Source organism: Chrysochloris asiatica, unplaced genomic scaffold (genome assembly GCF_000296735.1).
Source record: "Chrysochloris asiatica unplaced genomic scaffold, ChrAsi1.0 scaffold00022, whole genome shotgun sequence".
NCBI lineage: Eukaryota > Metazoa > Chordata > Mammalia > Afrosoricida > Chrysochloridae > Chrysochloris > Chrysochloris asiatica.
In genome coordinates, this window is record NW_006408540.1 from 2,856,101 (window position 1) to 2,880,905 (window position 24,805).

The 24,805-nt window shown below is 35.7% G+C and overlaps 1 protein-coding gene across 3 annotated transcripts in view; it reads left to right on the forward strand.

Annotated features, from left to right (window-relative positions):
* Nucleotides 1-24,805, forward strand: part of DIAPH3 (diaphanous-related formin 3) — a 727,649-nt gene that overhangs the window by 455,696 nt on the left and 247,148 nt on the right. For all 3 annotated transcript variants that reach the window (XM_006837594.1, XM_006837595.1, XM_006837596.1), the window contains one exon: nt 3,771-3,935. In XM_006837594.1, the coding sequence (XP_006837657.1) occupies nt 3,771-3,935 (165 nt within the window). The remainder of the gene's footprint in view (nt 1-3,770; nt 3,936-24,805) is intronic.

Consider the following 24,805-nt stretch of genomic DNA (forward strand, 5'->3'; position numbering starts at 1 on the left):
TATTTTCCAATACTGATCCTTCCTCTTTGTCTATAATTTTTGTATTTCAATCATCAGTAAATATTGAATCTTGATAGTATGTTTGATCAATTTCATACTGAAGAAGTTGATAGAATTCTTCAGTTTTATCATCATTGACTTTAGTGGTTGATGCATAAATATTAATAATAGTGCTATTAACTGGTCTTCCTTTTGGAACCAATAGTCACACTTAAGTGTAGAGATTAGATAAGGTTTGATGAAAGAGGAATACTTAAACAAAGCTTTGAATGATAGATTTTGGCAAACAGAGGTAGAAATAATTTCTCTCTTAAATGGATTTTAGGGAATATAAACAGTTCATGCTGATATATCCTCCAATTTATGTGAATGTATCCTCTTTCACTTTAGGTGACGGTTCATAAATTGAGTAGGTAAACAAATTTGTATGCTCATAGTGATTTCTGAACTGGTTAGCTTATTAAACAATGTGATATTAGTGAGACTACATTCCACAAGGTCTGTGGTTCAAACCCCCCAATCTCAGAAACCCTGGGTCCTGGGGTCTTAGGAGTCTAATTGGACTCAATGGCAATAGGTTTATTTTACAGTACAAACAAATTAAGCATCATATATTATATTTAATGTTAGTTTCTGAATGCATTTCAAATAAGATTTTTTTTCATGAATATAGCTATCAAATAAGGTAAAGTATATGGAAACATGTCATATGTTACATTTTCTGTTATTTTGTGAGTTGACTGTATAAAATCTTTTGTTGCTTTTTAAAGATTGAGAAATGATGTCATATAAATGCATTAATCACTGGCACTTTTATGATCCAGATTCTAGAAAGAGTTGTGAATCATTTTGTTATTCTGATTAATGACTGAGCCACAGAGAGATGTATGGATATTCTTAAAGGTCATAAAAACAGGTTAACTGAGAATCCCTGTTCCCTGTCTTCCAGTCTACTCTTGCTTCTAAAATACTACATAGATTACTGAACAGAGCAGGATAACAAAACAACAGTCATGGAAAGGTAATGAGTCATCTTTGGATGAACTGTAGAAATGATTTCATATACTGTGTAATTGATTGCTGTTGTTAAGTGCCGTCGAGTTGATTCCGACTGACAACAACCCTGTATAGGGTTTCCAAGAGCAGCTGTTGAGCTTGAACCACCAACCTTGAAGTTCAAATGACTTCGCAGTCTGACACATTAGCCCACAGCGCCACACCAGGACTCCATGTGTTTGATTGTTGTTGTTGTTGTTGTTAAGTGCCATGGAGTTGGAACCGACTCATAGCGACCCTGTACAGGGTTTCGAGGCTGTAAATCTTTACGGAAGCAGAAAGTCTCATCTTTCTCTCAAGGAACAGCTTGCTGAATGATGCAGGGAAAAATCGTTGTATCTTTTTAAAAAATTTTAATTAATAAAGTGATCCTTTTGAAAACAGAGGGTAGCATAAAAAGGCACCCTATGTGGACTGGACATAATTATTCGGAAACCCATGTAGCAAAAAATCTATGTGGTACTTATTTGAACCTGTGGTCATGACATATGTCAGGGACAGGTATTTATATAATGGTACAACCTGGTTACCATATGTCAAAGTTAATATAACAACTGATAATTGCATACTTGTTACTTGTTAAGTGGAAGGTCAGAGAAAAAGACCCCAAGCAAAATGAATTGTCATAGTAGCAGCAACAATGGAGTCAAATGTTGCACCAATTGTGTTGTTGGTACAGGACTGCGTAGTGTTTCGTTCTGTTGTGTACGTAGTCACTATGAGTCGATACTGACTCCATGGCACCTAACAGCAACAATTACAATCCTATCTCCGCAAGGATTAATATTGCATATAATGTATTTTGCCTGAAAATAACTTATTCACTTGAATATTACCTAATGCCAAAATGTACACCTTCCAAATAACACAAAAGAAATAGTAAAATACAAGGGGGCTTCAAAAATTCCACGGAAAATTTCCATTATCTTTTCATTCCATTTTTCTGTGAACTTTTTTTTAACCCTCTTATATATTTAACAAGCCTAATCTCACTGTAAAGAGTCCAAGGAGACAAAACATCCATAAATTCTCACCTCACACAGAATGTACTACTACCTTTTACCACAACAATATGAGCCAACACACTTCCTTCTATTTTACACAGTTACACAATGCCAACCTGTTTTATAAATGGCACAAAACATACCAATAGACCCCAGGGGTGGGACAGTTAACTGGTAGTCCAATGTACCCGTGGTTATTAAAGGGTTAAATTAGTCTTCCCAATCTCAGTTTGCTCCTAGTGTGGTCCTGTGGGATAATCACCACTGGGTTACTAACTGCAACATGATTGCCTACCAGTTGCTCCTCAAAGACCCTGTTCAGGGAGGCTATGAGTAAGAACTGACTGAACAGCACTGAACAACAAAAACACATATTGTTATAAAGGAGTCTCTGGGTGGTGCAAGCAGGTATTCGACTACTGGCTGACAGACTGTAGATTCAAACCCACCTAGAGGTGACTTGGAAGACAAGGCTGGTGGATTTGCTTATGGGAAAGAGATTAAAGCCTTAGAAACACTTTGGAGTAATTCTACTCTGCACACATAACGTTGGCTCCAGGTATGCCAACAACAATAGGTGAACGAAGGGTCTCTGTGTGTGTGTGTGTATGCAATAAGTTTAAATAACATAATGTGTGGAAGAAATTAATATACTAATTTTCCAAGGTAGCAGTGGAAGCATTCATTTGCTTACATAATGTAAGAAGTTTTTAATTAAAACTTAAAATATATTTTAATTGCTCTTAGACTCTAAATAAAATGTAAAGTGAGTAAGTTTAGTAATAATAACACCAGGTATTTTTATGTACCTATGAAATACCACTCCCTTTTCTAAGAATTTTGAATATTTAACTCATTTAGTCATCACTACCACCTGGTGTGGCACTGTAGGATAAGCCCTAGACTTCTAGCCGGAGATTGGTGTTTCAAATCCACCCACCATTCCTTGGAAACCCTAAAACAGGGTCACCATGAATCAGTATCAACTCGATGGCACTTAAGAACATCAACCCTATTAGTTACATGATATTATTATTCTCTCTTTACAAGTGAGAAAATTGAGACACAACTTTACCATGTTGTTGTTATGTGCCGTGGAGTCGATTCCAACTCATAGCGACCCTGTACAGGGTTTCCGAGGCTGTAAATCTTTACAGGATCAGAAAGCCTCATCTTTCTCCCATGGAACAGCTGGTAGTTTCGAACTGCTGACCAGGAGATTAACAGCCCTATTCGTGACCATTACGCTACCAGAGCTCCGTAACTTTTCCATAAATATACTAATATCAAGTGTAGACGCTGGCATATTGTCTAATTTAACTGCTGTGCTCAATGATTGTATTGCTGAGGTCAATATCATGCAATTATCAATTGCAACTACTGAACTGTATTAATTTTAAATGGTATTATGTGATCTGAGATTATATGGATAAACAGTTTTGAAGAAAGATGCCTTTGAATTTAGAAACATTAAATACTTAAATATTAAGATTTTCTGATAATTTTGTTAAAGTTAATTAGAATTGAATTTCAGATTTCATTGCTATAGACTGTAGAGTAACTTATAAGAATGGTTAACTATTGGAAGTAATTTTTGAATTTTGGAGATATAGTAATGTTGCCTGACAATTAGAATAAAGCAATGGTTTTCTCGTTTTTTTTCCTTAAAGCATTATTTGTAAATTTCAAAATACCTTAACTATAGTATACAGCTTTGTTATCAGTGCAAGAGAACAGTATGAGAAGCTTTCAAAATTACACGAAAATATGGAAAATTTATACCAGAGAATAATGGGATACTATGCTATTGATGCGAAGAAGGTGTCCGTGGAAGACTTTTTGAGTGACTTGAATAACTTCAGAACCACATTCATGGTATGGTAAACAATAATAATAATCATTTGTTTTTCATAAAATACTTTTATCTATAATACATTACCCATCATTACTGTAGTCTTGTTGCCTGTAGTAAGCCTGTCTTTCCTGATGTTGAAAATTAGCTTTAAAAATTCAGATTTTATTATATTAAAAAACGTGTGGTTTGTTCTCTTTTTGGTCTTTCCTACATTAAGCTACAATCGGAAATTTTGATTGAGAAAGTGACAAATTTGAAGTTCTTTATAAAGAACCCCTCCTGCCTGATTATAGAGCGCTTTTGTCATAAGTTTTTGGCTATGAATTTGTTTCTTTATACTTTAGATCAATTTATATTTTTGTGGTATAATTTCACCAAATTCTCTGTAGCTCTTAGGAAGCTTTTTCCCCCTTTTCTTTTCTTAATGCATTGTACAATAAGCTACCTGTGATTTACCTTTGAATGGATTTCATATTCCTAGGGTTTCCTTTAGATACTTGAATAGGGAGGCCAGGTCTTTGATGTGGAATCCTTTCATTTAGGTATTAAAAAGATCTTTTGAAAAGTATTAGCTGATTAGATGGGGAAGAAAAAAACATACACGTATTAAAGTGAGAAGGCATTGTTGTTTCCCTGGGGAAACTGGTGATGCATTTCTACAATGAAAAATTATACTATTCCTAATATATGGGTAAGTCATTTCTGTATTTCAGACAATGTTTCTCAGGATTAAGAAGGTTGAGGTGAAACAAGAAACAAGGTTGAATTGCAAAAGCTGGTTTTCATAATCTCAAGGAAGTTTTATGCTGAATTTATTGGACTTTGTTATGATTACTTATTTGTGATTAGCAAGACTTTGAATAGAAAAACAATTTCTTAATGAAAAATTAGTCTTCAGTAAATATACATTTGCTCACAGCTTTGGCTGATTCTCTCCCAAATTCAAAGTGATTCTTCATTTTTTTTAAATACCAGAAAATAATTTGGTTAAAAATTATATTGTGACATTTCTAATACATGTGCAACATACTATGTAGTAAGTTATTTTGATTTTTATAACATTTTATAATACAACATGACTGAGTGGAAGTAGCACAAGCTTTGGAGTCTGAGAGAGCTAAACTGGGATTCCATGTTATAGGACATGAACACTGATTTAATCTTTCTGAGCCATAGTTTTCTTATTTGTCAAAAGAAATATTAAATACTTTCAGAGTGTTTAAGTATTCAATTAATCCAATGGACTAAGGTACCATGAGAACATCAGCTTCCATGACCCTAGAATTAGACAGTACTCACCTACCAATAACAATTTCTGTAAAAGAAATCATATTAAAAAATCCTGGATAGAGAGGGAGGAAAATGTGGAACAAAATTCAAAATTATAAAAAAGACCAGACTTATTAGTTACAGTCCTAGTGTGAGGCTGTAGGAGAAACACCGGGTTGCTAACTGCAAGGGCAGCACTTCACAGCCACCAGTTGCTCCTCAGAAACCCTATAAAAGGTCACTATGAGTAGGAACTGACTCAGAGGCACTTAACAAAAACAGCAACTAGTTGACTAGAGATTGGTGTAACCCCCAAGTCATCCTCAGGCCTGGAACTACTCAGTCCCACGGCTCATTTTTCAGCCAAACAATACACATATGTATAAGGGGAATAATAACACTAGGGAGGTACACATCTTAGAATAATCAAACATTTTAAATCAAAAGGGCAGCATTTACACAAGGACAAAGTTTCTAAGGATTAAAAAAGGAGGAGAAATGCAAATGGGAAACAGGGAATAAATGGGATGTTGTTAAGTGTTGGCGAGTCGGTTCTAACCCATAGTGACCCTGTATAGGGTTTCCAAGGAGCGATTGGTGAGCTCAAACAACCAATTAATGCTATATTGTGAAGACTGCAATCTTCACAATATATGAAGTATGAATTAATTGTTGAATGGAGAACTAATTTACTCTGTAAACCTTTACCCAATTAACAATAGAAAATTTAAATAAGTAATGAAGAAAGAAAGTACATATTAAGGCGGAAAAGTGTTTAAATACTATATGATAGGTTTCAAAATGTTCGTGGAAAAGTTATATTGTCTTTTCATTCCATATTTCCATGAACTTTTGAAGTACTTTCATGTATTAAAAGTTTTATTATTGTTCCTGGCATTGGGCGGTTCCTTAATAAATTATACATAAAGCATGTCATCATTGTTGTTCAGTGCCATTGAGTCAGTTGTGACTCATAGTGACTCCGTATAGGGTTCCCAAGGAGTGGCTGGTGAGCTTGAACCGCCAACCTTGTAGTTCAAACCAACCTTGTAGTCCAGCACATTAACCCACAGCGCTACACCAGGAGTCCACATAAAGTATAGAGATAATATAATAATATTGATCTTATTTTGAGAGTCCAGGTGTGGCATTATAAAATAAATCATTGGACCTCAAGGTAGGTTTGAACTGCAAGGTTGGCAGTTCAGACCCACCGATTGTTCTTCAGAAATCTTATACAGGATTGCTAGGAGTTGCCTACTCAATGGCACTTAAAAACAACCGAAAATCTTATTTTGAATATTTCCTCTGAGCAAATCATTATTCTAAATTTCTCCCATGTATTATCTCAATTATTCTATACAATAAGTTTATGTCTTTTCACTGTTGCCATCTGCGGCAAATGAGGAATGGATCATCAAATATTGAAGATATGTAACTTAATGACATACAGTTATAAAAATTGAACTAGAATTGGAGCCCATGCGTACTTTCTGCCTCAAAGATTGAAAGCTTTGGAAACCCTATACAGTGTCGCTATAGGTTGGAACTGACACGATGGCACTTAACAACAGGCTTCCTTCTATGTTCTTAAATGCTGTGATATACTGCCTCGTATATTCTGAATAGTTTGTGTGACGTTTTACAAATAAGATCACTGATGTGTGGAAAGTTTCCTAATGGAATCAAAGCATAAGTAACTGAGTTGGGATTTGAGTCCAGATATTATTTCAAATTTTCTTAAGATCCTACATAATTAGAGAGTTTGTGGCATTTTGTGGCATTGCGCTTATTAAGTGGTATATAGAAGAAGTCCTGGTGTGGCACTGTAGGATAAGCACTCTAGCAATTCAAGGTCGGCAGTTTGAAACTACCAGCCGTTCCGTGGGAGAAAGATGAGGCTTTCTGCTCCCGTAAAGATTTACAGCCTCGGAAACCCTGTGCAGGGTCACTATGAGTTGGAACCGACTCCATGGTACTTATCAACTAATCAAGTAGAGAAAAGATTGAAATTGTCAAAGATTTCATTTTGCTTGGATGCACCATCAACACTCATGGAAGCAGCAGTCAAGAAATCAAACAACATATTGCATTAGACCCATCTGCTGTACAAGACCTCTTTAATGTGTTCAAAAGCAAAGATGTCAGTTTGAGGAGTAAGGTGTGCCTAACCCTAGACCTGATATGCTTAACAGCCTCATAGACATATGAGAGTTGGACAATGAATAAGTAAACTATAGAAGAATTGATGTGTTTGAGTTATGGTGTTAGAGAAGAATATTAGTATGTTCTTTCGAAGCCAGAATGGTGAGACTTCATCTCTTATACTTTGGACATATTTTCAGGAGGGACCAGTCTCTGGACATGGACATCATGCTTAGTAAAGTGGAGGGTCAGTGAAAAAGAGGAAGACCTCCAGTAAGATGGATTAGCACAGTTGCAGCAGCAATGGACTCAAGTGTAACAATGATTGTGAGGTTGGCAAAGGACTGGGCAGTGTTGTGTTCTGTTGCGCATAGAGTTGTTATGAGTTGGAACTGACTCAACAGCACTTAACAACAACAACATGGTTCAAGAAAGAAAGATAAATAAAGTAACTTGTCTACTCCAGATTTTGTGCGGATACTAGAAGTAGGGGTGCTGTCACACACATCCACAGACACACACTTCATTAAACTGAAACCATTAGAGCTAAATATCAAACATTTATCATCTAAATAAAAATTTGGAGTTGTGAATTTTCTTTAGGATAAAATAATTATAAAAAAATCTGGAAGAGAAGGTGTTGTACTCAGAAGGTATGAGAATTTTGCACAAGCCTTTCATTGTTGTTTTTTTTTTTTTTTTTTTTTTTTTTTTTTAAAGAGAGTCCCCCAAAGTTTAGAAGGCAGGAAGGGTTAGGAAAGGAGGAATGGAAACAGGAAACAGGGAGAAAGTGGAATACATGATGCTGCATTGTGGAGATTGTAGTCATTGGCATGAAACAAAAAGTATATGGATTTTTTAATGGAACACTGATTGGCTTTACAAACCTTTACCCAAATCACAATAAAAGTTGAAAAAAAAAAAAAGAAGTGAAAACCAAGATAATCCCTGACTTACAATGGTATTCTATTACAAAAACTCTTTCAATCCTTACAACGACTTTATCAGTTATGTGTATTATTATTATCTCTACTTTATAGATGAGGAAACTGAGGGATTGAGAGGTTATAACTTGCTTGTGATATTACAGCTAGTAAGTGATAAAGCTAAGGAGCTCTGGTTGCGTAGTGGATATGAGTCAGGCTGCTAACCTCAAGGTTAACAGTGTGAAACTACCAGCCATTCTGCAGGGAGAAAGATGAGGCTTTCTGCTCCTGTAGCAATTTACCCCCTCAGAAGCTCTATTCAGGGTCTCTATAAGTTGGAGCCAATTCCACGGCACACCACCACCACCACCAAGTGATAAAGCTAGGATACTAATTCAGGCTGTTGGGGGCTCCAGAATTGGTGCTATATATGGCTGAACCATATTCATTTCGATTAAATGTGTAGCTGCTGTAACTTTTAAATTTGACCTACTGGAAACACAGCCCCTCCTTGCTTGAAACACAGGCCACTCAAAAATGTGGCCACTTTTATTTGTAACAATAATTTTGTCTGTAAGTAACTTATTTATTATAAAAGTTTTATGCTTGCCTAAGAATTTAAATGTAATCAATGAAAGGCTGGCTCACTTTTATTCAAAGTACTTCATTTTGCTTTTCACTAACCCAATGTTACTAGGGTTTTATAACTAATTTGTATAGATAACTACAGCTCTTCCGGTTTGTTTATTTATTTATTTATTTTTGCTCTGTGAGAGCCTTGTTATAATAGCTTAAAAAAAAGGAACATCTGTTCCAGACTATTGCCTCAAGCCATGTAGACCAAGGGGGAAAAGTTTCATGATCTTGTAGCTTCCTCTGAGTAACAGCTGTTCATTATGACAGCAATTTAACTAAACTCTTTTCTAGTTGAGGATTCTCCACTGGAATTTTTTTTTTTTTTTTTTAAGTAGCAAACTATAGGTAGTATACTTATCAGGGTGGTTTCTATTTAGAACTACTGATTAACTTCCCAGAAAAATGGACTAAGTATGAATTATAATTTCATTTGCCTTTATTTTTATTACTGTCTTGAACAGAGGAAAATAATGATTGTCAGTGACAGGCAAATTTGTTTGGCTACACCCTGTGCTATGTGCTTTATGTAGATTGTCTTAGTCCCTACATTTTTGTGAAATACAGAATGTTACACGTGAGATCACTGTAGGTTAGAGAAATGCAGTTCTCTTGAAGAGATGCTTTGCAGAGAATTGTTTGTAAACAAATAATTGAGTTTGAGTCCAATTCATGGTGACCCCCCACGTGCTAAAGATTTAGTACACTGCATTTCCTGTAGTTTTTAATGACTGTAATCTTTATGGAATGAGATTGCCAGACCTTTCTTCTGTGGTTCTGCTGGGGAGTTTTAAATTATCAACGCTACTGTTAATAGCCAAAGGCAAGCTATTTGCATCACCCAGGAAACTTTCAAAATGGGTAGAGTTTTGGTTTGAACCTAAAGTACCCTAGTGGTAAAATGGTTCAGCTTCCAGCTGCTAAATGAGACGTCAGGGATTCAAACCCTGCAGCTGGGAAGGAGAAGAGAACTGGGGATCTGACCCATGAATAATACAGCCTAGGAAGCATTATGGGGCCCATTCCACTGTCTCCGAGAGTTACTTTGTAATCTACTCAGTGGCTCCCAAGGACAGCTACAGGATTTGAACAGAGTCCTAGAGTCCTGTTGGACTCAAAATCTGTAAACTGCTTCTCAGAAAGTTTATGTAAAGTGTCACAATGTCTTTCGTAATTTTGAAATACTTTATTTTCTTGTCCTTTGTTACAATAAATTTCTATTTACAGTGTGTCCATGATAGGAGAATATTGGCTGGTCTAATTCTATTTCAAAGTGAAGAATGTTCTCTTCATAAAAATTATAGAGTCCTGGTGTGGCGCTGTAGAATCAGCACTAGTCTGCTAACTGAAAGGTCTGCCGTTCAAACCCACTATCTGCTCCTTGGAAACCCTCTATAGAGTCGCTATGAGTCAAAACAGACTCCATAGCACTTAATAACAATGTCTTTTAATATCAAGGCCATATAATACCCTAAAACATGGATAAAAAATTTTTGATTTACATTAAGAACTATAAGAATCGTTCATAAATATTCTTTAAGTGAAGAATAAATAATTTTTTTGTGTTATTGCTATATCGTATAGTCGGCCATGTTGTTGTTGCTGTGTGCCGTGGAGTCGGTTCCGACTCATAGCGACCCTGTACAGAGTTTCCAAGGCTGTAAATCTTTACGGGAACCAAAAGCCTCATCTTTCTCACGTGGAACAGCTGGTAGTTTCGAACGCCTGACCCAGAGGTTAGCAGCCCGATTCATAACCACCGTGATGCCTTACTAATTTTTGGCTGTAACAACTTCATTTAAAATCGTCACTGAGAAGCAGGTTGAGGTGAGGGTAGAGTTAGCACTTTTCTGTAATATATTTTATTTCCTGTAGGATCGATATGAAATATAAAGTTCAAATTAGAGATAGTAGACAGAAAGCTGTGACGTCACACTATCAATTGAGTAAATAAGTGACCTACCAAGCATCAGTGTCCTGGTGTGGCGCTGTTGAATAAGCACTGGACTACAAGGATGCTTTAAATCGAAAGATCGGCAGTTCAAACTTACCAACTGCTCCTTAGAAACCCTATACAGATTTGTTATGAGTCCTAAATGACTCTTGCATTTTACAACAACTTGGCATCAGAAGTCCAGATGTTGGATAAGCACTGACTGTTAATCACAAGGTTGGAAGGTTGGTGGTTCAAGCCCAGCAGCAATGAGTTGGAACCAACTCAAAAACACTTAACAACAATAACCAGGCATCAAGACTTACACCAAGGGAAGTTTGTTTGTTAGTAGAGTATAGCAATGCCTAGCAATAATTATCTTCTTCCACTTGTCTCTGGTGTTAGAGCCATTGTCACATGCTTTTACCAATCTCACTATATTAACAAACAGTAACATGGTTTTTAAAAATCATTTGAGCTCATTATGGAATTTTTGGTGGATCCAGTTAACACCCTCCATGCCTCCTTTGCCTTATCCTTGAGCATGATGATATTTTTCCATTTAGTTTAAATGTACTCTTCCTGTCTCTCACTGATCATGTGGCCTTATAATGCATGTCCTAATCTGACTCCCCTTTCATATTCATATTAGGGAATCTTGCTCTAAATTATCTTGCTGAAGGAACTAAGCAAGTATATTGTTGTTGTTAAGTGCCGATGAGTCTGATCTGACTCATAGCAGCCCTGTGTAGTGTTTCAGAGCAACGGTTGGTGAGTTTGAAATGCCGACCTTGACCTTGTGGTTCAAACTGACCTTGCAGTCCAATGCATTAACCACAGCACCACACCAGGAGGACTCTGCTCATATGGACCTAGGTAACATTTCGTCTTCTTTAATACTCTCATTACTCATCTTGGAGATGCTTCCAGAGTTGTTTTTTTTTGTTTTTCTTAAATCAGTGTAACTTCTTTTGCTAGTCTCTCTTTAACCAATGAAACAGCGCTCTTAGTTCCTTCAGCAAATTTCATCTGATATATTATTTATTTATATTAATATAGAAATACCATTTGCTCTTATTTCTTAGAATTCCTTAGTTATTTGTCCACTTCTAAACTAATGATTTTGAAAAAAGAATTTTTCTAAGAAATTAGTTATATAATTTTTCTGTTTTAATTAAGATACAAGGGGCCTTCAAAAAGTTCATAAAAATTAGTTAAAAAGATAATAGACTTTTTTCCATGAACTTTTTGAAGCCTTTTATAAGTACTATTGGGATTATATAGTAGCATATATTCCCACATAGATTTGGTGTGCTCGTGCTTAATAAATAAAGACATTTTGGCATATGTAGCTTCTTTTTTCTAAGTGCATAAATTTTCTGTTGCCATTAAAGCACTGAAAAAGACCACTGGACACTCCTCTTTATTAACAGATCCTAAGATCCTGAGTATCTCCAGATACTTTCAGGTTAGAACTTAAATGTAGCAAAAAGCAACGCTTTCCTTAGAAAAGATTGTTGACCTAGACTCATGGAAAGAGACGGCTGTGTGCTGGTGGCCAGAAGGCAGGCTTACAGAATGTGCCTTTTAGTTGTTTAAATGATTATATATTCCTGAGTGCTTTTGTATACACCCCACACCACACCACACCCCAAAAACCAGAGGGAATAGAAGCAAATACTGTTGAATGATGATACACAGAGGGGTTTGTAATCATTGCAATGAAATGATGAGTGTAAAACTGGTGTACTCCTATGTAAACTATCACTCAATTCACAATAAAAAATTGAACAAAGGAAAAGGATTGTTAGTGCACATATAAAAAGTAGGGGAGTTTTAATATGGTTTTCTTTTTGCACTTGGAATAGATTGTTTGTGCAGCACTTTTCAGTTACTATGTTCTAGTCCAAAATCCAGTCTCCCTGGTTGTGGGGTGGGAAGGTGTTTTTTTGTTTGTTTGTTTGTTTGTTTGTTTGTTTTGGTTCATCACACATATATAGCTCAGATCTGAAGTATGGATGATAACAGTTATAGAGAAGCTATAACAGTTACAGGATTAGCTCTGATTTTTTCAAATCTCAACTGATGGATGAATTCTGTATCAGTTAGGTCTTATCCTCTAATTTTGCTTTTTTAGGTATTTGTTTTTAATGCTGTGTTTTGCTGTGGAGAGACAGCAGTGGTTGAATGTGCGGGCACTGTTGCGTACCCTGTGCTTGATGTATGTATCAGCTGATTGTTAGCAAAATGACTATGAACAAGTTACTTAACTTTCCTGAGCTGCACGTGTTTATGGTTGTTAGGTGCCTTTAAATCAGTTGTGACTCATAGTAATCCTACGTACGATAGAATAAAACTTTGCCAGCTGCTGCAGCATCCTCACAATTGTCATTAATGTTTGAGTCCACTGTTGCAGTCACTGGGTCAGTCCTCTTGTTCATTGAGTCTTCACTTTATTAAGCATGCTGTTCTCTCCAAGGTTTCTTCCAAACACAAACCCATTGTTATCAAGTTGATTTGGACTCATAGGGATTCACAGACCATCAATCTTTGCCAGAGCAGTCTGCCTCATCTTTATCCTGAAGAGTTGCTGATGGGTGTGAACCACCAACCTTGTGGTTAGCAGTCCAATGCTTATCCTATTGTACCACCAGTGCTCCTTAGTTAACCTGCTCCTTGGGGTTTTATATTTTAAAGATAAAATGACATAACGTGTATCTACCCTCCAAACAAGTTAGCTGTCTGCAAATAATAGAATTATATTTAGTCAGGTCTACCTTTTCTATTTCATTATGAGAGGATGGACATTTTAAGCATTTAATTCCTTTTTTGTTTTATGCTTCCATATGGAATACTTTAGATTAAATAAACAACCTCTATCAATAGCTTTTTCCTTTAAGTTATTTCTACATTTCATTAAAATTATATTTCATCCAGTTAAGTTTTGTTATTCTAATAATCTGCAGGCTTTAAATTGGTTTTTGAACTGAACAATTGAAGTACCTGTAGTGAAAAAACAGAAAATCAATTATAACTTATTTAATCCTGCTGAATCTGTTGATCAAACACAATTTATTATTCCATGGAATGTTCCTGCTAAAGTAATGAACTGCCAAACAAAAATGAAACCTCGTATTTTTATTGTTTCATTTTCTTGAACTCACTTTCCCCTAATCATTTAAATCCTACAAATTTGATGCATGACAACTCCAAATGACATTTGTACTCACTATTATATGAACCAACACTTGCCCAACAACAGCTCTAAAGAACTAAATATTTTCTGTGTGCTCTTTAAGTTTTGAGATTGACTGATTATATAAAATAAAATCTTATATACAGTCAGAGGTTCAAACTCACCAGCATCTCTTTGGAAATGCTAGAAAGAGTCACAATGATTTGGGACTGAGTCATTGGCACTTAACAACAGCAACAACAAGACCTATGGTGGGATGTTGAGCCTGCTTGTGTAACTATAATACGAGACATCATACACCCGGTTTATTTTGATGAATTTGAAACTCGAAGATTCTATTTTGAGTCTTCACATAGAGCTTGTGTCTGCATTAGCAATATTGTTATTTAGAGATTATATTTGGTAGTACAGTTTTCCAAACCTAGAACAAAACAAATATTCTAACTATATATTCTTCTTTTATATTGACCTTTTAATTAAGCATTTTTACTTAAGGTTTTAGCTCAATTCAAGGTACTTGGTGAATATTTTGTGTTTGCAACCATGAAAAATATTTTTTGTTATAGGTTTCCTACTTTTTTTAGCTTTCCATTGTATAAAAGCATATATACTGTTGGCTTAATTTTTTTTTCTTTTTAATAATAAGAATTGTTCTTACTATACATTGTTCAATAGAATAATAAACTAGCATTTGACTGGCATTTTATTTTTCCTTTTACATTTTAAATGATTTCTTTGCTTACTGGGTATTGTGAGCATCACCTTTGGCTTTAGCAACCCCATGAATGTCAGAGCAGAACTGTGAACCACAGGGTTTTCAGTGGCTGATTTTTCAGAAGTAGAACACCAGGTCTTTCTTTCAGGACTTTTCTTGGTGGGCTTACGTCCAACTTTTTGGTTAGCATCTGACATAAATCTTAAATTGTTGTAATATAACAGAAAGAGAGCAACAGTAGGTTGATAGCTGAAGGAAAAGAAACAGCCAACTCACGCAGAATAATGTCTATTAACTCATATAATTTATAAGGTGACACTAAAATCTAACACCACAAACAATAAAACGAGTGAAATGGCATATTCTTTGTGTATCAGATCACTGTTGTGCATACCGATAATCATGGCTTCAAACCGGTTCTTCATGGTTCAGCCATAACCAGCAAAGTTAAACCAGGACATCCCCAACTTTGTAAAATGTGGGTGAACTACAACAGTACCAGAATGGGAAATTTTACAGGGTAAATTTAATTTAATATTCTTCTAGAAAGTTAATTTCCCTTTAAACAAGCAAAGACAATGAGTGTGTGGCATAACAATCAAGTCTCTTGAGTTGCAGAGTTGGAATCTAGAGACCCTGCTCAAAAATGGCTCCCAACCAATGTACTTTGAATGTGTGTGGCTTTTTACATAACAATCTAATATTGTATGGTGTTCTCCACACAATAATCCAATAATCACATATTTACATCAGACTCCTGAAAAGGCTCACTATGCCTCTTCCAAGTGTCCCATTCAAGGTCTTTAGCCTACAATCATTCCTGTTCCAGTTACCATTCGACCTCAACCAAATTTTAAAAATTCAGGTCTGTTCTGATTTAGTTGCACTAGACATGACTGATCCTGTTCAAACCACTTTGCAGTGCTGCTTATAATACACACACAATACAAAAATTTAGAGAGACAGAGAATGAATGAGAGCATACACTATTAGCTTAAGGCTACTTGTTATGTTTAAACATAACAGGCTCATATGGACTATTGTGAGACTTTAGTTCTATGATTTCCTTGGAGAAGTTTTTAGTAGTAGCCCAGAAAAATGCTACTCTATCACCAAATTTCTCCTTAAGGACTAACCCTCATGACTGCCATCTTGTCAATAGCTATGCCTTTATTTAACTTCAAAGACATTTAATTGGGAGGTAAAAAGAATTTTACGTTAGTATATTACATTAGAACACAAGGGACAAAAACACATTTAACAATATAAAGTATGCTTTGGGAAAACTTTCATTACAGACAATTTATGGTTTTCTTATGTAATAGAAGTTCAAAGGTTGACATGTCTCATTTATTTGAGAATTTTGCAGATGTGAAAAATTGCAAACACGCTCATAGCACAATTATAAAGTGTCAGTAATATTGAATCCCTAAGAACCCATAAGTTATCTGTTTCATCAGAGCTTGACTTTACAATAAAGATCAGCTTAACGCTGAAACAGTTAAACCCTCAGCACCTGCCTATCCTTTGGAACATTTAAGTTTACTGGTCATCATATAGTTTTCCATTTTCGTAAGTTTCATGGTCATAAAAAGTTCAACTAATAACACTTTGTATTGAATGCTAAGATGATTGTTTTGCTGTTGCATATTCTTATTGGTAACATTTTATTAATTTTAACTGTCATCCTAAATTCCATTCTCAAAACTTCTACATTGTAATTATTACAAACGCAAGCTTCTAAGTATAAACTTAGGTTTTACAACATGTTGTTGTTGTTGCTAAGTGCCATGGAGTCGGTTCCGACTCATAGCGACCCTGTATAGGGTTTCCGAGGCTGTAAATCTTTACTGGAGCAGAAAGCTTCATCTTTCTCCCACAGAGCAGCTGGTTTAATTAATTTGTTGTGTGAGTGTGTTGTTGTTGTTTTTGCATGGGTATATGGTTAAATCTAATTACAAAAGAAGATAATTTTGAAAGAAAAAAATAGTAAGTAGAATACATACTTTTTATGTTTGTGAACACTTTTGTGACTGGCATTAGTAAAAAACTGTTTCGTGTGTCAAAACTATAGGAATAAAAGTTTTCTTATATTTTTAGTTAAAGTGTATTTTCAATTCTTTTCTGAAAATGAAGTCATCAGGAATTTCTTTCTATTAGTCATTAAGGTGACCTGGGGTGGCATAAATAGTTAAGCACTTGCCTACTAACCAAAAGGTTGGCTGTATGAACCCAGCCAAGGAGTCTCAGAAGACAGGCTTGAAAAGGCACTTCCAAAAAGGGCTAACCTTTTAAGCTATATGAAACACTTGTACTCTACACACATCGGGTCACAATAAGTTATAATTAATTTGATAGCAAACAACAATGATATTAAGTGTAGTTCAACGTCGCCTCTTCTTAAGATTGAACTTTGAGCAGGGCATTTTGTGGAAACTTCTTGAACCCTTACACAGATTTTTACTTTGAAAGCATTAATCTGCATTTTCTTTCTTTCTAGCACTCACCTTCAGTCCATTTTACGGACTTGATAAAAAATGTAATACTTAAGAAAACAAACAAACAGACAAAAAGCCTTTCCCCATTTTATTGAAACCTATATTAAAGAGATCCCTGACTTACTATTAAAATATTCATTAATGTTGAAAGAAATACTTACAGCTCTGAACAAGAAGACATTGTAAGCTTTTTAACATTTTCTTTCAAATTACAAAATCTTCACTAGTTTTATGAGACACAAAAATGTAATAGATATTATCACATCTTGGAAAATGTTGAGTTGGATGGACAAATCTATTTAACTAGACTAAGACTGAGAAATAGAGATAAGGTACCATCAAAATGTCAGGAATCTGAAGCAGTCTACTTATAGTTAATATCATTTTTACATTTTATACTTTATTTCATGATATTAAAAGTCTTCTAACATAAAATAAGATGAATGTATCTTTCATATAAAGACATCTTTGAAGTAGACTGAACTAAGCTTTTGGGACAAAGGTAAAATGTACATGCTGATTTCCTTTTATTTTTTTTGGAAATAGTATAACATTTATTAATTATGTCACTGGATAATTTTTTAAATTGTTGTTGTTAGGTGTGATTAAGTCAATGTTAACTCATAGTGACCCTGTGCACAACAGAATAAAACAATTCCCAGTCATGTGCCCTCCTCACCATCTTTGTTACACTTAAGCCCATTGCTGATACCACTGTGCCAATTCATCTCATTTGAATTCTTCCTCCTGTCACTGATCCTTCACTTTACCAAGCATGATGCCCTTATCCAGGGACTAGTCCCTCCTGGTAATATACCCAAAGCATGAGACCCAAAGCCTCGCCATCCTGGCTTCTAAGGAACATTCTGGCTGTACTTCCTCCAATACAGATTTGCTTGTTCTTCCGTCCATGCACTTTTAGTATTCTTCTCCAGCACCTTAACTGAAATGCAACAGTTCTGGGATTTCCCTTATTTATTGTCCAACTTTTACATGCATATCAGGCTATTGAAAATATCATGGATTGGGTCAGCCAAGTTAACTCCTCAAACTGACATGTGTGCTCTTGAGCACTTTAAAGAGCTCTTGTACAGCAGATTTGCCTAATGCAATCTGTCATTTGATTTCTTCACTGTTGCTTCCATGTGTATTGATCGTGGATCCAAAGTAAAATGAAGTCTATGGCAACTTCAACCTTTTCTCCATTTATCATGATGTTATTGATTGGTCCAGTGATGAGAATTTTTGTTTTCTTTACATTGAGGCGCAACCCATACTAAAGGCTATAGTCTTTGATCTTCATCAGTAAATGTTTTAAGTCATTTTTGCTTTCAGTAAACAAGGTATTATCATCTGCATATCACAGGTCTTTCTGAGATCCTGATGTAATGTTCTTCTTCATATAATAGAACATTTTGAATTATTTGTTTAGCATATAGATTGAATAAGTGTGGTGAAAGATTATAGCCTTGTCGCATGCCTTTCATGATTTTAAACCATTCAGTGTTCCCCTTTTCTGTTTAAATGACTCACTTGCATATACCAAAAAATTTGACAACTTCTTGGCCATACCATTGGAAAAGATCCAGATTTGTGTTTCTTCCAAAGAAAAGTGATCCAATAGAATGCAGAAATTAAAAGTGTCACTAATATCACATGCAAGTAAAATTTTGATGAAGATAATTTTTAAATGGTTACAGGAGGACATCAACATGGAATGTCAAAAATTCAAACCAGATTTAGAAGAGCACGTGTAATGGGGAGTATCATTGCTAATGTCAGAGGGATTTTAGCTGACAGTAGAAATTACCAGAAAGATGTTTACTTGTACTTTATTGACTATGCAAAATCATCCAATGTGCACATTATAAAAAACTTATGTATAACATTGCAAAGAATGGAAATTCTGAGTGTCTCCTAGGATCAGCCTTGGATGATGTGGAATTTGATTCTTGTTCACCCTTGTGAAGTCAGAGGAAGTCAGGTGCTGCCTCTATGACATTTTTACAACAAGGAACTCTTTTTAATTGTATCCACAATCAACTCTCATGGAAGTTCTGGATATGAAATCAAATGACGCATTGCATTGGGCAAACCAGATAGTCAAAGACCTCTTTAAAGTGTTAAGGAGCAAAGACGTCACTTTGAGGACTAAGGTTCACCTGACACAAGCAATTGCATTTTTAATCACCTCATATGTATTCGCACTCCAGTGCTGATCCCATAGAGCCACACCAGCACACCAGGAGCTCTCTGTTGTACAAAGGGTCCCTATAAGTTGCAATTGACTCAATGACATCAAAAAACGAAGTTTCTAATGTTTATCTACATTTTTGCATGTAAATTATATTCATTTTCATTGTCTATAATATTAAATTGTAAATATAGGCTTTCCCCAACTTACAATGCAGTTAAGTTACAAAGAACTGCACTTTGTTGTTGTTGTTGTTGTTAAGTGCCGTCGAGTCGGTTCCGACCCATAGCGACCCTGTACAGGGTTTCCGAGGGTGTAAATCTTTATGGGAGTAGAAAGTCTCATCTTTCTCCCGCGGAGCGGCTGGTAGTTTCGAACCGCTGACCTTAAGGTTCGCAGCCCGATTCGTAACCACTATGCTACCAGAGCTCCTTAGTCAGCCAAAAAGAGGAAAACCCCTGCTGGAAGCAGAGAAGACTTAAAATACTGCTGAAGATCAAAGATTTATATCCTGCAGTATGGACTGTGCCTCAGTATAAAGAAAACAAAAAACCTCACACGTGGACCAATAAATAATATTATGATAAATGGAGAAAAGATTTCACCTCCATGTAAAGAAAACAGCCTCACAAGTGAACCAGTACATAATATTGTGATAAATGGAAAAGAGATTGAAGTTCTCAAAGACTTTATTTTGCTTGGCTCCACAGTCAATACTCATATAAATTGTTGTTGTTGTTAAGTGCCATCGAGTTGGTACCGACTCATAGCGACAACAGAATGAAACACTGTCTAGTCCTGGGCCAACCTCACAATTGTTGCCACGCTTGAGCCCATTGATGCTGCCATTTTGCCAATCCATCTACTGGGGGTCTTTCTTTTTTTCTCTGACCCTCCACCTTACCAAACATGATATCCTTCTCCAGTGACTTGTCCCTCCTGACAATATGTCCAAAGAACGAGAGACAAAGTTTGGCCATCCTTTCCTCCAAGGAACACTCATATAAATAGCAGTCAAGAAATCAAATGACATTGTATTAGGCACATCTGCTGCACAAGACCTCTTTACAGTGTTCAAGAGCAAAGTTGTCAGCAGTTTGAGGACTGAGGTGTGTTTAACCCAAATCATGGTATTTCCAGTTGCTTCATATGCTTGTGAATGTTGGACAGTGAATAAAGAGGACAATAGAAGAATCCATGCATTTGATTTATGGTGTTAGAGAAGAATTTTAAAAGTACTATGGACTGCCAGAGCAATACGTAAATCTTCCTTGAAAGAAGTATATTTAGAATACTCCTTAGAAACCAGCATGACGAGATTTTGCCTCTAATACTGCAGTGATGTTATCAGGAAGAATCAGTCCTTAGAGAAGAACATCATGCTATGTAAAGTGTAGGGTCAGCAACAAAGAGAATGGTTCCTAACAAGATGGGTTTACAGACTAGCAGCAGCAGTGGCCTTAAATGGAACAAGAATCAGTCTGGTGCAGGACTGGGCAGTGCTTTGAGCTGTTGTGTATAGAATTGTTGTAAGTAAGAACCAGCTTGACAGCACCTAACAACATACAACTGTTCTTTATAAACAACTGTCTCTTGAGAAGTATTGTTGTTGTTAAGTGCATCAAGTCATTTCTGACACATAGCAACCCTGTCTGATGTTTTCAAGTAATGACTGGTGTGTTTGAACTGCCAACATTATGGTTAGCATTCCAGTGCTTATTCTATTACATGCACCACACCAGGAACCCTTGAGAACATATTGGTGTAATAAAAGCAAGTCACAGACCAAGCTATTACTACCAACTGCTCTGAAATGGATCACATTGTTGTTCTTAAGTGCCTTTGAATCAGTTCTGACTCATAGCAACCCTCCATAGGGTTTACAAGGAGCGACTGGTGAGTTCGAATCACCGACCTTGATGTTCAAACACTCTTGGGGCATTTCACTTTGTCTAAGAGGAAACTGTCATACCTAGTGGTATATTGTATATTTAAAGTAGTTGTGGAGAAGTTTGTTTTTTAATATTAGTTATATAGAAAACAAATTATGGGACATGGGGATAACTCTGAACTACTGTATTTTATTTGCCAGAAAAAAAAAAAATGAGGTTAAGTAAAAATTATTGCTGCAAAATTATAGAAACCTTTATTAAATAAAAAGTCAAGACGTGAAGCTGTTTGTTTTTCATCATCTACTTCATCTATGTCTATGTACTTCTGAAGGCAATGTTTCCATCTCTCTAAGCACTTCCTGGGAGTCCTGGTGTGGCGCTGTGGGTTAATGGGCCAGACTGCAAAGTCATTTGAAATGTAAGGTCGGCAGTTCAAGCTCACCAGCTGCTCCTTGGAAACCCCATACAGGGTCGCTATGGGTCGAAATCGACTTAACAACAACACACACTTCCTGAAGAATCCTGCACTATTCATTTACATTACATAAAAACAGTTTTGACATTCTTCAAGGACTCAAATTGTGTTCCTTTTAAGTGTTCTTTGAGTCTGGGGAACACAAAGAATTCTGAAGGGGCAAAATCAGGACTGTAGGTTGGATGGGATAAGGTTTCTCAACAAAATTCTTTCTGGACACCCCTTGCAACTTTCCTGGCCTTTTAATCTCCAGTGCAATTTTCTATATTCCTAAAACTTCTTTCTTATAAGGCCCAGTGATTGTCGTTTGTCTTTAGAAATCTATCTATCAGGATTGTCTCTTTGAATGAACATTGAAAGTAAAGTGTTAGTATTATATTTAGATTACATGTGCGACACTAACTCTCAAGCAGATCTCAAAAGACCAAGACTTTGATGAAGGTTTTACATTTATTTTGTTGACTTGGGAGAAATACCTGTAGTCCTTTGTTACAGTTTTCTAATGAGTCAACACTTTATAGACGTACAAACAACACTATATAACTTAAAAAAAACACACAACACATTATTTATATTTAATGAAGGAATCAAATTTCAAGGAGTTTTAAATGAACGGGACAGGGCAATTTAATGAAAAGGATTTAGTTTCTAACACAAGTGGCACCATATACATTAAAAAAAATTCTAAGTGGCAGTTTTGGGCACTAAACAAATTTAGATCATGAGCAACTTAAAGTTAGAATTTTCATGAACAAATTTTCCAAAACCAAAATTTCTTGTTTATCATTTTCCCATATATTTTCATATAAAAAATCTAAAATTTGGAAAGTAAATAGATATTACAAATGTCAAAAAAAAAAAAGTATCTCTTTGGAATCCTCCCACACACACACACAAAAAACACACACACACCAAAAAACAGTCACTACATCTGACCTCTTTGCCCTAAATTTAGCTGACTCAGCAGACCCCCTCCAAAGTCACTGTTTTGACTAAACCTTTTTTTGAAGGCGCTCTGAGGAGAATAAGACAAGCATTTTATTTAGAAAACTGTTTGCTTCCGTTTACAGATTACAGGACGTACCTAAACACATTTTGTTTGGAATAACTCCGTGCAGGTAGGAACAGGAAACTTAGTTACTCTTAAGTACCACTGAGTCGGCACCGACTCATAGTGATCCTACGCACAATAGAATGAAACACTGCCCAGTCCTGGACCAACCTCTCAATCGTTGCTACCTTTGAGCCACTGTGTCAATCCATCTCGTTGAGAGTCTTCCTCTTTTTAGTCTACCCTCCACTTTACCAAACGTGATATCCTTCTCTAGAGACTGGTCCCTCGTGATAAATACGTACAAAGTATAGGAGACAAAATCTGGCCATCCTGGCTTCTGAGGAGCACTCTGACTTACTGGTTCCAACACAGACTTGTTTGTTCTTTTGACAGTCCATTGTGCATTTAATATTCTCCTCGAACACTGGAACTCAAATGTGCCAATTCTTCTATGGTCTTCTTTATTCATTGACTAACTTTCACATACATATGTGATAATTGAAAATACCATGGCTTGGACCAGGTGCACCTTAGTCCTCAAACTGACATCTTTGCTCTTGAACACGGTGAAAGTGATCTTGTGCAGCAGATTTGCTTAGTGTAATACACCATTTGATTTTTTGACTGTTGCTTCCATGAGTGCTAATGGTTGAGCTGAACAAAATGAAGTCTGTATTTTTATAAGTAAATTCATAATATTATTTTATCATAAAAATAATTTTAACATAAGGATCCTATATAAGTTAATGTGCGTAAAGTTTTGAAGCCCTCCGCAGTCATTGCTGTGGGTCCCAAAGTCCTTTCAGAAAGGCATCTATAAGTTTCAATCTCAGAAATTCTGCAGATACTCCGAGGATTTCTTAGGCAGTACATAGCTGAAAGTAGACAGTGGCAGTGCAATTTATTTGCCAGTTGACTAAATAGAAAACCAGGTCAAGAATAATAAGATTTAAAAAAAAAAAAAATCAATGTCTTATAGCCCAACTATCTTTATGTCTGGTACACTTTAAATTTCCTTCCTGGCTTCCTATTTAGAATTGATGTAAGAGGCAATTGTGTCTAGAATAATGTATTTCTCAACTATTTAGTTTTTCTGTTTTAGGGTGCTTTTGCTTCTTAAACGTTTAGAATAAAAGAAAATAACCAAGTTACTGTTTTAACTGGGATATTAGTTTTAGACTAAATATCTGTTTCTGTACTGTCCATTGGTATTTTTTTTAAACTAACATTTTTCTCCTAATAGTTGTTAAGTCACAATAAGATATGCTTTAAATAAGATGAGGTTTTAAATGAAAATCAATAGTGCATTTTCCATAAAACAAAATAGCTTTAAGAACTACTTCAGAACTTATTTGTAGACATAAAAATTATTTTTATAGGTCCAATAAAATAATTCTGACTTTTCATAACCTAGTTAAAATCTAAAAGGACATGGCAGTTAGATCTAGTAACCAGGGGTCTATTTACAGCTCACATTGAAATGTATCCAGTCATTAAAGTAGAAAATATACACGAGAAAAATTTAGACGTTAACAAATAGGATTTAGAAATAAGCTACCGGACACAGTATTTATCTATTGCAGGTTCCTCTCATTCATTTACATCAACCAAGAAATACTATTTTGATGCCTGATTATTTGCTTATTTTTGCTCTACAATAATCCAACCTTCCACCACATCTCCTTTATGCATGCATATATACACAGATGCATATGTACACACACATATAAATGCTTGTACTTATCTTTCAGCTGCTACTTACATTCCATTTCTATGGTATCTTCTCTTACCTCCTGTCCCATGTTGATTTTGATAGCACCTGTTGGCTCCATAGGATAAGCACTGGACTGCAAACCATGAGATCCATAGTTCAAGCATACCAGCTGCTCTGTGGGAAAAAGATAAAGCTGTCTGCTCCTGCAAAGATTGAAAGCCTTTCAAACCCTATACAGGGTTGCCA